Raw genomic sequence first — 13,197 nt, 5'->3', positions numbered from 1 at the left:
CGGATTGGGGGGCAGGAAGTGAAAGGCTGCAGTTTATAAAGCGCGGCTTGAGGCAGTCTCTCTAAGCGCCTCTGAACTTGATCAGATGTTGTTTCCTACAGAGAGATGGCGGCCAGGCTGTGAGGCAGCCTCAAGGTTCAGACTTTGGGGCTTGGCCCTGTTAGGGATGTGACAATCACAGCCATCGTTTTCTCGGCCTTTTCTTTCCACTCTCACTCTCCTGCATTCTTTGCAAATGCCCTGCCAGACAAAAAAAAAAAAAAAAAAAAAAAAAAAAAGAGTGGATTTATAGCCTTGTCTGAACTGGTCATTATGTCCAGAAAGACCTTGCACCAGACAGGAGGGGGTAGTGATCCCACACACAATCCTGGAAAGTAAATTCTTAAGGGGTAAGAAGTCCACTTGCTGCTCCGGGTAGAAGTAAAAGAGAGCAAACTCTTAGCTGTTCCGAGGGGGTAAAATTTTACCTCACAGTCTTCATTCTGGCCCCCAACTTTTGCTCTTGAAAATGTTGAGAATTCGAAGCTAATTAGTCCTGTGGTTTGAGAACTGCAATGACTTTGCAATGTGTGTATTTTCTTTCTTGTGTACATGTTTTGTGTACATCGGCTAAATGTATTCTGTGCATATTTAACATTTGTGTGTGCATTTGCTGTGTTAAATGCGTGTATTTGTTGTGTGTAGTTTGTTGTTTTACTGGGTTGTGTGCTTACTGTTTAGTTGTGTGTGTGTTTACTGTGGTGTGTTAGTGTTTACTGTGTTTCGTGCATGTTTCCGGCTGTGTGCGTGTGTTTGTGTTATATGTGTTTGCCGTATTTGTCTGGTGTGTTGTGGGGGAAGGTGGGGGGGAAGCCGCAAATATGGCCATTACGCACAAACTAAAGACTCAACGCTGGGTTCAGAGGGAAGAGAATCAGTAGTAATTGTAATCGTTTCTCCTTGTTTGGGTATCGAACAGGCAGCAGCAGCTCAGCGCACAGATGACGAGCTGGCCAGCCTCATTCCGGAGTCTCTCTAGAGACCTTCAAAGCCCATAGTGGTGTGTGGGGAGGGAGCAGCTAGTGGGCCTTGAGCGTGGAACTGCTGCGCGCGCCTCGGGATAGGCGCCCTGCGGCCTATGAGGAGGAACAATCTCGGGGTGGTGAGGCACAGCTCCGACGGAGGAACAATCCTCGAGGGGCAAAGAGTTCATTTGGTCAAAGCGGGTACTGCGCGCGAGAGGGGTGCTTGCACGCTTCAGGACGGAGTGAAGAGGAGGAGAGGCCTGGCTCCGCCCCGCCGGTAGTTGGCTGGAGCCTGGTTCCAGTTCCCTACAGCAGCGCAAGCCTGGCCAAGCCCACTCGCGGGCGCCCGGCCGCAGCCACCTCACCTGCCAACCGCCCGGCCATGGCCCAATCAGAGGCGGTCGCTTGGAGGAGGCTGCCATGTTCCAAACTCTGCGCTGCCAATCAGTGTGGCGGCGGCCAATGGACTGCAGGGCCGGGGGTCAGGTGACCGGGCGCTAGCTGGTTCCCCATTGGCGCGCGCCTCACGGCCTCCCGCTTGGTTTATGTGAAAGGAGTGAGTGATTGACTTTATCAGTCCAAGGACATTACTCTGGAGGCGAAGAGGCTGGGACTCGCGCAGCCAGCAGTGCGGACCGAACCTGCCTCCTGCCCGCTGGCTGTGAGCTGGCTCTGCTATTTAGCGCAGCCCAGCCCGGAGGCCCGTGTGGAGGGAGCCTCCTGGCCCCTCGGTTGTGCTCTCTGGGAGAGGAGGGGTGCCTGGGACAGGATTAGAAAACTCCGCCCTCCACTTGTTATTTTGCTTATTTTTCTTTGTGCGCGCCAGTTAGTTTGTTAAACCAGATCTAGTCCCAGAATCTTTCTCCTCACTTCCCCTCTCCCCTCCTCCCCACTCCAGCTCTTTCTACTACTTCCCTTCCTCCTATCCTTCTGCAGGAGACTCGCAGCGACGGAAAGTTGCAGCCCCTGGTACTGCCTTGGGGGTCTCCCGGCTGTGTCCAACTGCCGCCACCCCTCTCCGACTACAGAACTTCGGGGATCTCCTTTACCCGCACCGTCGCTCATTGCAGCCGGATCGCCAGTGCCCAGAACGCCCCCCACCCATGACGATGCTCCTGGACGGAGGCCCACAGTTCCCCGGGCTGGGAGTGGGCAGCTTCGGCGCGCCGCGCCACCACGAGATGCCCAACCGCGAGCCGGCGGGCATGGGGCTGAGCCCCTTCGGGGACTCTCCCCACGCGGCCGCCGCAGCCGCTGCTGCTGCCTTCAAGCTGAGCCCCGCCGCGGCTCACGATCTATCTTCTGGCCAGAGTTCTGCATTCATGCCACAGGGTTCGGGTTACGCCAACGCCCTGGGCCATCACCACCACCACCACCACCACCACCATCACCACACCAGCCAGGTGCCCGGCTATGGCGGTGCCGCCTCCGCCGCCTTCAATTCCACGCGTGACTTTCTGTTCCGCCAGCGCAGCTCCGGGCTCGGCGAGGCAGCCTCGGGTGGCGGGCAGCACGCGCTCTTCGCTGGTTCCGCTAGCGGTCTGCACGCTCCAGCTGGCATTCCCGAACCATCAAGTTACCTGCTCTTCCCTGGGCTGCATGAGCAGACCACCGGGCACCCGTCGCCTACCGGGCACATGGACAACAACCAGGTCCACCTAGGGCTGCGAGGGGAGCTGTTTGGCCGTGCGGACCCGTACCGCACGGTAGCCAGCCCACGCACGGACCCCTACACTGCCGGCGCGCAGTTCCCTAACTACAGCCCCATGAACATGAACATGGGCGTGAACGTGGCAGCCCACCACGGGCCTGGCGCCTTCTTCCGTTATATGCGGCAGCCCATCAAGCAGGAGCTGTCGTGCAAGTGGGTCGACGAAGCTCAGCTAAACCGGCCCAAGAAGAGCTGCGACCGGACCTTCAGCACCATGCACGAGCTGGTGACACATGTCACCATGGAGCATGTGGGGGGCCCAGAGCAGAACAACCACGTCTGCTACTGGGAGGAGTGTCCCCGCGAGGGCAAGTCCTTCAAGGCGAAGTACAAACTGGTCAACCACATTCGAGTGCACACGGGCGAGAAACCCTTCCCATGCCCCTTCCCAGGCTGCGGAAAAATCTTTGCCCGCTCCGAGAACCTCAAGATCCACAAGAGGACCCACACAGGTAAGGATAAAGGGAGGCGGACGCGGGATTCATCGCTACACTGTGCCATGGAGCCGATGTACAGCGATAGGGGTGATGGCCAAATAGAGGGGCGGCGCCCCTCCAAGGTCTTTGGGAAAGGAAGGATTGTCAGTGTCCCTCCATCTCTCGCCCGCCTTTCACGCCCTGCGGCGCTTTTGCCTACTTCTAACTTCCCGGGCAGACGACTCTGGTCTTTGGAACTAATTGGAACCTTCTCGCGTCCAGGGACAAACTGGCGCCGCCTCTTTTTGTCTCCCTTTCTGGGTTACTAGGAAGGGACTACGAATGTGTTGAGAGCCTATTGCTTACAAGCGATTTAGCTTTCTGCACACATTTGGGAAAAGCAACCATAGAAATGCTAATGAAAGCTAACTTTCGGTTACTTCCGCTCTTTTTTACCCGTGATTGGCACATCTCCTAATTAAATGACTGATACTTTTGTCAAACTATTTTTATTTGGAGTTCCAGGTTCAATTCAGTCCTACGGGAGGAAAGCTAACGTAGAAAAGGCATCAGTTTCGTGGCTTGCTCAGAACATCTTGTAAACTGTCTGGAGTCCCTGGATTTATATAGTTTTCTTTTTGAACGTTAAGTACGACGAACCAAGCTTTCTAATACTGAGTTTAGCAAAATCGCTGCATTTGAAAAAGGCAAATTAACAGGTACAAAGAAGGAACTAAATGGGATTGTACGTCCCGGTTCATTGTGCCGCCTAAGATTGGTTACATCCACTAGGCAGTGGCAGAATGTGGCTGCGCGTTGGGAACCCTGGGCTGGGTAGGGTGGAACCACAACTTAGGGGGAAACTTTGGAGGAGCCTGGTGATTTCTTATCCTGAGAGAGAACAAAGGGATCCGCAAGTTCTGGGCCAGCCCTGCCCCACCCCGCGCACCACTCCCAAATCAGTAGGCTTAACCAGCACTCTCCGTTTTTCTCCAGGGAAAAGAGATGCTACAGCCGCTCCCTCTCCTGGAAGATCGCGGGGCGCTCCGTATCCCGCTGCTCCGCTCCAGGAAGCTCCAGGCCCTGACCATATTTTCCCCCTTTGCATTTTTACCTTTTGCAGGTGAGAAACCTTTCAAATGTGAATTTGAAGGATGTGACAGGCGCTTTGCCAACAGCAGCGACCGCAAGAAGCACATGCACGTGCACACCTCGGACAAGCCCTATATCTGCAAAGTGTGCGACAAGTCCTACACGCACCCTAGCTCCCTGCGAAAGCACATGAAGGTAATTACCTCTTTATTAGCGGTCGGTGGTTTATAAACACTAGGCCCGATACCCGGCCGCGGAATGGAAGCGCCCGCGATGCCAACCCTGTATCCTCCACGTTAAATCCCATTTGCTCCAGCGGTGACACCTTGAACCCATTTTTAGGAACCTGGAGGGGGCGGGGGAGAGCACTGTGGGGAGGAGGAGGGAGCGGGGGGACAGCGTGGGGGGGGGGGGCGACAATCAGTTGTTTACTGGGAAGCTCTAAACGAGCTCGCCAGGGCTTGAGGTTGCGGCGGTCGCCTCTTCCCGGCTCAGCCCGCAGTGGGAAACTAGAGTGCCGGCGCCGAACCCGGGGGTGGGTGGTTCATTGGCTTTCCCGCTTTCCATAAAACAATAGTGCCCAGAAGCGAGGTCTGATTTCTATGAAGTTGTCTGAGACCTTGCAGCGCCTAGGGCGCCTGTGCCACCTTTCTCTGTACCTGCTTTCCCAAGCCAAACTGGGCTTGGTGAAATCTGGGCCCGGAGTATTTTATGTGGCCCCAAAGACCAAGTGCTTATCCCACTCCATCCGCGGAGAAAGCACCTTTGAAGGAGTATGAATAATACAGCGCTTTGTCCCTTTTCCACATGCCAATATTAGGAATAAAAGTGTTGGTGAACAACCCCGGGGTTTCTAGACATTGAAATTAAAATCAAGCCAACAAAATCAGCAGCGTTTCTCTTTTAAGTGGGACACTGGGAAGTCTTGCTCGTACTGTGCTTGAATTCTGGTCTTGTATATACTTGCACAATGCCGGTTGGAATTATATTCATTATAATATATACATGTTAATTTTAGGTTCATGAATCTCAAGGGTCAGATTCCTCCCCTGCTGCCAGTTCAGGCTATGAATCTTCCACTCCACCCGCTATAGCTTCTGCAAACAGTAAAGATACCACTAAACCCCCTTCTGCAGTTCAAACTAGCACCAGCCACAACCCTGGACTTCCTCCCAATTTTAACGAATGGTACGTCTGAGGACAAACACAAACCCTGTTAACCATAAAATGGACCAAATGTATTTTAAAAAGAAAACTGAGACCAATCAAATGGAACTGGAGTTTTAAGGCAAGAGGCCATATATAGGGCTACATCTTGTTCATTGTAATTGTCTAGGAAGGTTTCTGGGTAAGATCCAAAAGTAGGCATGCCCTTTCTCAGGATTAGGAAACATGTTTTGGCATTTGAAAGATGAAAAAAAAAATATTTTCACTGCTTTTTCTCCCCTTTCTCATGCTGTCTGCATACCCCATCCCTAAACTCCTTCAGTTCATTTTAACACTTGTCTTGTTTTTTTGAGAGGAAGTTATAGAAGGCTTGGTGGTGGTGATGTTAAGCTGATTCTTCACCTTAGTGGTGATTGTTTAAACTCTCACAGTCTTAAACCGTGCCAAAGTCCTGTTATGTCTTGAACTTTTTCTCAAAGCATTACTCTTGTGAATGTATTTTTGTCTAATGGGGTCAAAACTGTTGGTCAGTGTTTTTTCAGGATGAGGATGTGATGTTACTCTACACAGATTGTGACATTTAGTATACAGTTGCCTTTTGTAATAACTTTTTTTTTGTAAATACATACCCATTGATGCCATATTTATCGTTGTAATTTAATTATTGCTACAAGTGCCGGGAACTGAACAATATTTATGGATAAGTGTTTTCTAACAAATTCTGTACAGCTTTTGATTATAACTGCTTTAGCATTAAATTTTATTGTTTTGAAAGAACAAAATTTACAATTTTTGAACCACTGACTCCTTTCTCTTGTTTTGTAACAGCCTCCTAAAAAGAGGAGATGTGAGCAAATGAATCTTGTCTGTTGGTATTTATAACTCAGATCCCTTTTTTAATTGTTATATTATTTTTCTACTGTGGTATGGATTATTTACAGTGTCATTTTCCATCTGGTAAGATCCTCCTTTCTTTATCTCTAGCTCAGATGGTTCTTTAACTGCGAGTTTAAATGTGCTTGTCCCCAATTTTCGGCATGCAAATCAAGTATTACTGATCAATTCAGTTAGTGGCCATGACATCTCAATCTTGTACTTCAAAGACTGAGAAGCTGGATTTAATCATCCCTGCCCTACATATATAAACATGAGGTAACCTAATGAGTTTTATGTCCCTTACTTTTTTATTACCTTACATAAAAATGAACATCTCAGCAGGATGCATGTCCTTCTATTCTATCGAGAGATTACCCATATACCTATATATGTTTGTATCTATGACTTACCTAATCTGCCTATCACATCTACCGAGCTATCTATATATTTTCAAAAGTAAGCATGTCTGAAACAGTGGTGATGAGTAAGGCCAGTTGAGCCTGCTTACTTAAGGTTAAAGTGCTTCTTAAAAAATAAACCATAGTCCATTTAAAATTTGGGAAGGCAAAGTCTGATTTGGTTTACTGTATATAGTTCAATTCATAATTTTCACAATTATTCATAACCTTTTTATAGTGGTATAATAACTGCAGCAGTTCTGAAATTATACTATGAAAAGAAAATTCATTTGCAAAATGTGTATTTTTAAAGTTCATGGTTTGTAGGCAAAGATGTTAAGAACATTGTTTCCATTAAAATCAATAACAATGAAAAATGGTTGTTTGCTTTGTAATAAAATATTAACAATCCATTCAATCTTTAGTGAAGCAACTCATTTGGACAAACAGTTTTTACAGTCATATGAAAAACAAACTGCTTACTATTTGGGGGGGTTGGAGTGGGTAGAGAATTAAGACTTCTTTAACTAACTTAGGGGGCTGTTTAATATTGAGAGCCCAATCTCTGCATGAATAACCAGCTTGCAAATCAGTAAATAGAATGGTGGAGATAACGAATTGTAAAGAATTTAGAAATGTAATGAATAGGCTTAAGTACCCTCCTTCTCTTGAAGGGGCAATGATCTAGGTTTTTTGGTGGCAGTCAATTTGGTATTATACATAATCATTTTGAATTCTAGAATTTTGTTTATTGTTATTTTTAAAGAAATAAAGTCTTGGCACATCTTATTTATGTTATAACATTTTTGTATTTGGTGCCTGAATTTTTAAATGTTTAAATAAATTAACCTTAAATTGAAATGCTCAGAACTGATGATTAAAAGAAATTTTGACTCCCTGGATACAGTTGAAGCAGTCTATTTTAAGTTATCTATTGATGTTTATCAACAGACAGTTAATTATTCATAGCTTCTAATTGCAAATTGCTTTGGGTATGATTTTTTTGTTTGTGGAGAAGGGTTTTTTTTTTTTTTTTTTTTTTTTTGCACTTTCCTCCACCAGTAGAGAAGGCAAAGGCCTGAATGCCATGAACAGAGATTGGGATGACATCACAAATGATGAGCAGATAACCTGGTCAGTATACCATACAACTCCTACCCCAGACATTCCAGTCTTGACCTTGACATTGAGGGTACTGGATCAAATTCCTATTTCAGGATTTTTCTTTCACTCCAAACCAAAGAGTGTTAAATGCTCAGTAAATTTTCAGGAAGTGTATACTCATAAGATTGGCTGAAAACATATTCAAACTGAAGTCTAAATAGTGTTTTTCTTCTGAAATATTCAGTGAACTTTAACAGTTCACTGTTTTCTTCATGAATTCCTTTTCTACCCTCACCCAAACTTAAACCTAATCTTAAATGGGAGTAGAGTGATGGGTTCGATGCAAGATTCTCTCAGAAACTAGCTTCTTCTCCCCCCTTACGAATATTAAATATATCTTTAGAAGACAAAAATAAGAGTTTTATCTTTCCTGAGTAAGCTTGAAACCATTTTACCAAAAACTTTACAATAAAGCATTGTGTCCTAAGAGGAAAAAAAATGACAATTAACAATGATGATAACCAATATTAAGATAATGTGAAAGTTTTACCCCTATACACAATTTCCTCTAATTTGGATGTAGCATCATATTTATCATAGTCTATGTCCTTTGCTCTTGTCAATTTTTACAATGAAAAGTAGAAAACTTTTCAGATTTTCTTCCTATAATTTGACTTTGGGCATGCACATTTATACTCTTGAATTTTCAGGAAATATCTTTAAAGAATAAGCACCTCCCCCCCCCCCCCCCAACAAACAAAACCTTGCAACCCTAAAAATGGCTCAGCTGGAAAACATGAATGTCATTTGGCCTCTAATTATTATATACCACTATTTTCATTCTTGCTCTGGTAAGATCTTTGTTAAAAATCCATTACCTTCAAAAATGGGTGGTTTAGCTTAAGATTTCCACTGTTGGACCGGGAAGGGGGAAGTGTATGTTTCCACGTAGACAGAAAATTGGCCTTTATTCAGTTTGGAAGGTTAAAGATCAGGATCCAGGCTAAGCGAGGTAGGCAGTCTTAGCAAGTTCCAGGGTTTGAGAGCCAGCGGGGACAGCCTCTGCTCACTAAGCCTTCCAGGAAAGTTGTGTTCAGGATTCCTTGCCCCTCCCCCCTTCTCGCTGCCTGCTGTCTTCTTATCCCCTGGCTCCCTCTCCTCCCCCCAATACCCTCCCCTCAAACATACGAAAAAAAGTCCAAGGGCCTCTTTCCACTTAAGTTTCTCAAAGAATCGCCACCGGCGTGTCCATACCCTGAAGAGCGGTTCTCTGCTTGGCAGCTTGGATGGTTTTCTCTCGGGATGTCTGACTCTGAAGGCTCAAGTCTCTAGTCGGGATTTGCCCCGCGATGAGACCAAGCGTTCTGGAAGTCGGAGCACCCAGGTTCCCTATCCAGACCAAGTTCTTGCAAGTCCCAGCCAAAGCTCCGAGGGGGTGGGGGGGAGGACCTCATTTCCTCTGGTCAATTCTCTTTGCGGTCTTGGCCCGCTGACCCTTTGACCTCCACCTACAGGGCGCTTGGCGGCCTTAAGCCGGCGGTCGCCCCGGCTTCGAGGACGCTTCGCGCCCCATCGCCTCCCGGCCTCATTAGGCTGACGGGGCTGTAAAGCAGGAATCAGTCGCTGCCTAATCCGGACCTGGGGTCAATACGAGCCCAAACAATGGTGAGCTCCGAAGGCCACTGCGTAGCGTTGGCCACAAACTTTGTGATCCATTCGTTTTCTTAAGGTGGGGCTGGGAGGAGGCGAGGGAGGGAGGTACTTGTACACCCGAAAACTGCTCTTAAACGAATGTACTCTCCCTCGACCTTCCAATCTCTTAGCAGTGCTATGGATTGGAAGGGGTGTAGAGGCCCGCACGAAGGGCTGTCCCTGTGCGCGGGGGGGGGGGGGGGGGGGGACAGACTTTGAAGTGAGTTTTTAGCGCACACATGTGAGCTCAGCCAGGGCCGGAGCCGGGACCTGCTGGGAGGAAAGAGGAGGCTCAGCCCGGGCCCGACCCCTCCCCCGCTTCCCGTCGCTGCAGCCTTTTCTAGCCCCGGCTGGGGGCCCGCCACCCCCTCCCCACTCTCGGGCCCTCTTCCCGCGCAGGCGCACACTCCAAAGCCGTCGGGTCGGATTTTGCTGGGAGGTGGTGGGGGCCAGAGTTGAAAGCGCCTTTGCAGCGACGCAGCCTCCACTGAGCCAGGAGGGAAAAGAAGATAGGCGTGTGGGAAAAGGGGGATTGGTTTTGGGGCGGCTGTCGAGTCGTGAACGTGGCAGCCTTATGCGAACCCCCGCGGAGCGCAGCAAAGCTCAGACTGCGGGCTGAAAAACTGTCTTTGGTTTAAACTCCCTTGTTATTTCACAGCTCTGAGGCCTCTCGGGAGGATGTGGGTCGTGGCGGTCAAACGCAAAATTGTTAAAAAACAGAAGCAAATAAGTTCTTCCAGGGCATTCTGGGAGGTAGAAGTTGCTAGTCTTCTGGGGGTTGGGTTTCCCAGGGGGACTTAGATGTGAAACCTTCCAGAGCTCGTCCCACCCTCCAGTCCCGACTTAAAACCTCCGGACCCCCATGGGGGAGGGCATACTATTTTGAGTTATAGTGCAAAGGGAGAGATTCCACAGCACCTTCCAGCCCTTAAAAATGTCAATGACTGGACAGACACTATGTTCTCTTCTAGGACAATGGAGAGGCCCATGAACGGATCACATAGGCACCTTTGCCAAAACTCTGTTTTCTGCATATCTCATTTAAACGTGAGCCTATGAAAAATGGAACTGTTGAAGCTCTTGTGTGTGCTCTAACAGCTGGTGGTCTTAACAAGAAAAATAAAAAGGCCACAATCCCGAAACTTTCATTCAACTTTGCTTAACTAACTGCCTTAATGCGAAGTGTGAAAGAACCTTTCTGATTGCTCTGGGATCTTGAGCTTGTCTTTACTCCGCAGAAAAATGCTGCAGATTCACTAAAATATAGGATTAAAAATTGTAGGTATCAACCCTCTGGCTCCTCTAGGAAAATAAGCACGAATTCTTTCAGGTTGGGTGTTCTTGAAGGCCAACAGCTACACGAAAAGTCAACCTTCTTGGGGCTGATTCCTGTCAAGCATTTGGGCTTCTGAAGGTGTGGGGCAGTTCCTGTAGGGCACTTTGGAGAGGACCCCAGGTGGGTGGGCAGGTCATTAGTAATGCTGGCCCAGATCTGGGGAAAATCTACAAAACAGTGCCTTTATCTCCAGAGAACAATTGATGGGGTTGTCTTTCCTCCTTTTCAGTGCACAAAGAATAAGGCTTTGGAGCAAGAATTCAGAATATGCATTTAAGTTGCCATACTTTACTGGAAACCCATGGGCAATTAAAATAAGCATGCGCTGTAGTATTTTCTTCCCTTTTCTTATGTGTGATTCCTTCACGTCAAGGGTGCTGCAGACAGTTTGAAAACTTGTTTTGAAATTGCCATCAAATAGATCTTTCCCCTTTTCCCCCCTTGGGTAAACTTTCCTTTCTGGGTTCAGCCACTCCCCTCCACTCCCTCAATGGACCATGGTACTGACATCTTGAGATCAAAGGAAGTAGATGGTGCTTGCTGTATACTTTATTTTTCCATGCTGTAGTTTGAACCCTGAGTTTTGAGATTTTTCCTGGTTAAAAAACTCTTGGTACAAATAGTGTGAAAAGTGAAAAGTTCATTCACTTGAAAAAGCTTTAGCTAATGGTTAGGCAGTTTGTCTCTTTAAGAACTAAAAAAGCCAGATTGTTTCTTAATTTGACTTTAAAATCAAGCTAAGCCCTGGACAGGTAGCTCAGTTGGTTAGAGCATCTTCCTGAAACACCAAGGTTTTGGGTCCCATCTCCTATCATGACACAAAGAAGAAGCAACCAGTAAGTACATGAATAGGTCATAACAGATTCATGCATCTCTCTCTCTCTCTTTCACCAATAAAAAAATTAAAATCTAGCTAAAGATGCACTGGTGAACTGTCTCCCCTGGATTCCTGTGGTGTTCTTCGGATCATTTGATATGATAAAAGTCTGGTCAATTTTTAGAGGAGTTAAGTGAATGGAATTTCTGCAAAACTGGATGAATGATAAGTTGGTAGAAATCATAGTTGAATGATGACGCCAAAGGGCACTGCCTTTCCCACTGAGGTTTGGTTTCTATAATAACTATTAAAGTTTACAGCTTGAAAAACACTTATTTTGTGGAAAGCATTTAAATGAGGGAGTGCAGAGCATTTGAACTAATAGTAACTTAACATAAGAGCAAAACTTCTTTGGATAAGATTAGAGAAATTCATGTTTTTTAAAAAATTTGTTAAAACTAAAGAAATATCATTCTTTAAAAATCATTTACCAAAGCAAACAATTTTGTGATGGTAGTTCAACCTGTTTACAAATCTGATGAATGTGAGCTTTACAGCAACTATAAAAATAACCTTCACCAGATGGCAAGTTTATGATATTTGATCCTTAATAGAATGTACATGTTATCTAATGTGTTTTATTAAAACCCAGCCTATGAAAGACCATTTGAAATATAAAGTGTTAAAAATAGCAGGTTCCATCATGTTTTATTATAAACTACCATTTGAAACAACATCCAGTAACATTTTATTAAAATTTTTAAGAGTAAATGTAGCCTGTTTTGAGCTATCTGCAGTTCACTTTTTGTTCTTTTGCCAGTGTTGTCCTGCTTGGTATCCGGGACAGTCTCTAATTCCTGATGAAGAACTTGATACTGATGTTGGTATGCAGCAGCCAGCCCTCCATAACACTACCTATGCTAAATGCAGGGTTAATGCCGAACCTACTGTGCAAGAAATGATTTACTGATGAGGTTTCAAAGAAAACCACATCAATTTGATTGTCTGTTACCTTGAAGTGATAATTTTAAGAGTAGTAGCTTCTTCCTTAGATACAAAAAGACTATTTTCTTCTTTTGGTATATTCAGTCTGTGTTGAGCAATCATTTGTGAAATGAAAAGCAAAAAAGCCCCCACCCTGTATTATGAATTGGACAATGGAGGTGAAGACTGGTCTGTTTCATTACCCAGTATGTATTATATCGTGCACTGTGTTGACCTTGTTGAAATTCTCTTTCAAATAATTTGCACTCCACACATGTTTAAAACTAGCAATATGAATCCTTGTTTTATTAATTTCATATGTTTGTGTTCAAAAAGCAATACTCAGGATCCCTACAACTGTTGTTTGACCTAAATAAAACATTTAAATTATTTTTGTGATTATTGTTTTATTATAGTGACAATTATAGCTCCTAAATAACCTTGATTAATCTGTTGAATGACAACAATTTATATTTTATTCACATTTCTTATAATATAACTGGACTTCCACTGAGCAATAAACTTGGGGTGGGGGATAACCCACTCATCAAATCCCAATCAACTTTTTGAGCTCTATTTTCCTGGAGGGACTCAACCAGG

At 45.9% G+C, this 13,197-nt stretch overlaps 1 protein-coding gene across 2 annotated transcripts; it reads left to right on the top strand.

Annotated features, from left to right (window-relative positions):
* The first annotated feature begins 2,107 nt into the window (after positions 1–2,107).
* ZIC3 (Zic family member 3) lies at positions 2,108–12,607 on the top strand. Of its 2 annotated transcripts, none has more exons than XM_036305746.1 (3): positions 2,108–3,167; positions 4,255–4,418; positions 12,434–12,607. In XM_036305746.1, exons 1-3 carry the CDS (start codon positions 2,108–2,110, stop codon positions 12,581–12,583), a joined length of 1,374 nt encoding a protein of 457 aa, XP_036161639.1. In that variant the 3' UTR covers positions 12,584–12,607. The 2 variants fall into 2 exon arrangements, with proteins under 2 accessions (XP_036161639.1, XP_036161638.1); XM_036305745.1 differs by lacking the exon at positions 12,434–12,607 and adding an exon at positions 5,242–5,876.
* Positions 12,608–13,197: the final 590 nt, after the last annotated feature.

The sequence above is a fragment of the Myotis myotis genome, unplaced genomic scaffold, assembly GCF_014108235.1.
Source record: "Myotis myotis isolate mMyoMyo1 unplaced genomic scaffold, mMyoMyo1.p scaffold_m19_p_4, whole genome shotgun sequence".
In the NCBI taxonomy this organism is placed as follows: domain Eukaryota; kingdom Metazoa; phylum Chordata; class Mammalia; order Chiroptera; family Vespertilionidae; genus Myotis; species Myotis myotis.
Note: the sequence above shows the minus strand (reverse complement) of the source record. Positions and strands in the feature narration are given on the sequence as shown.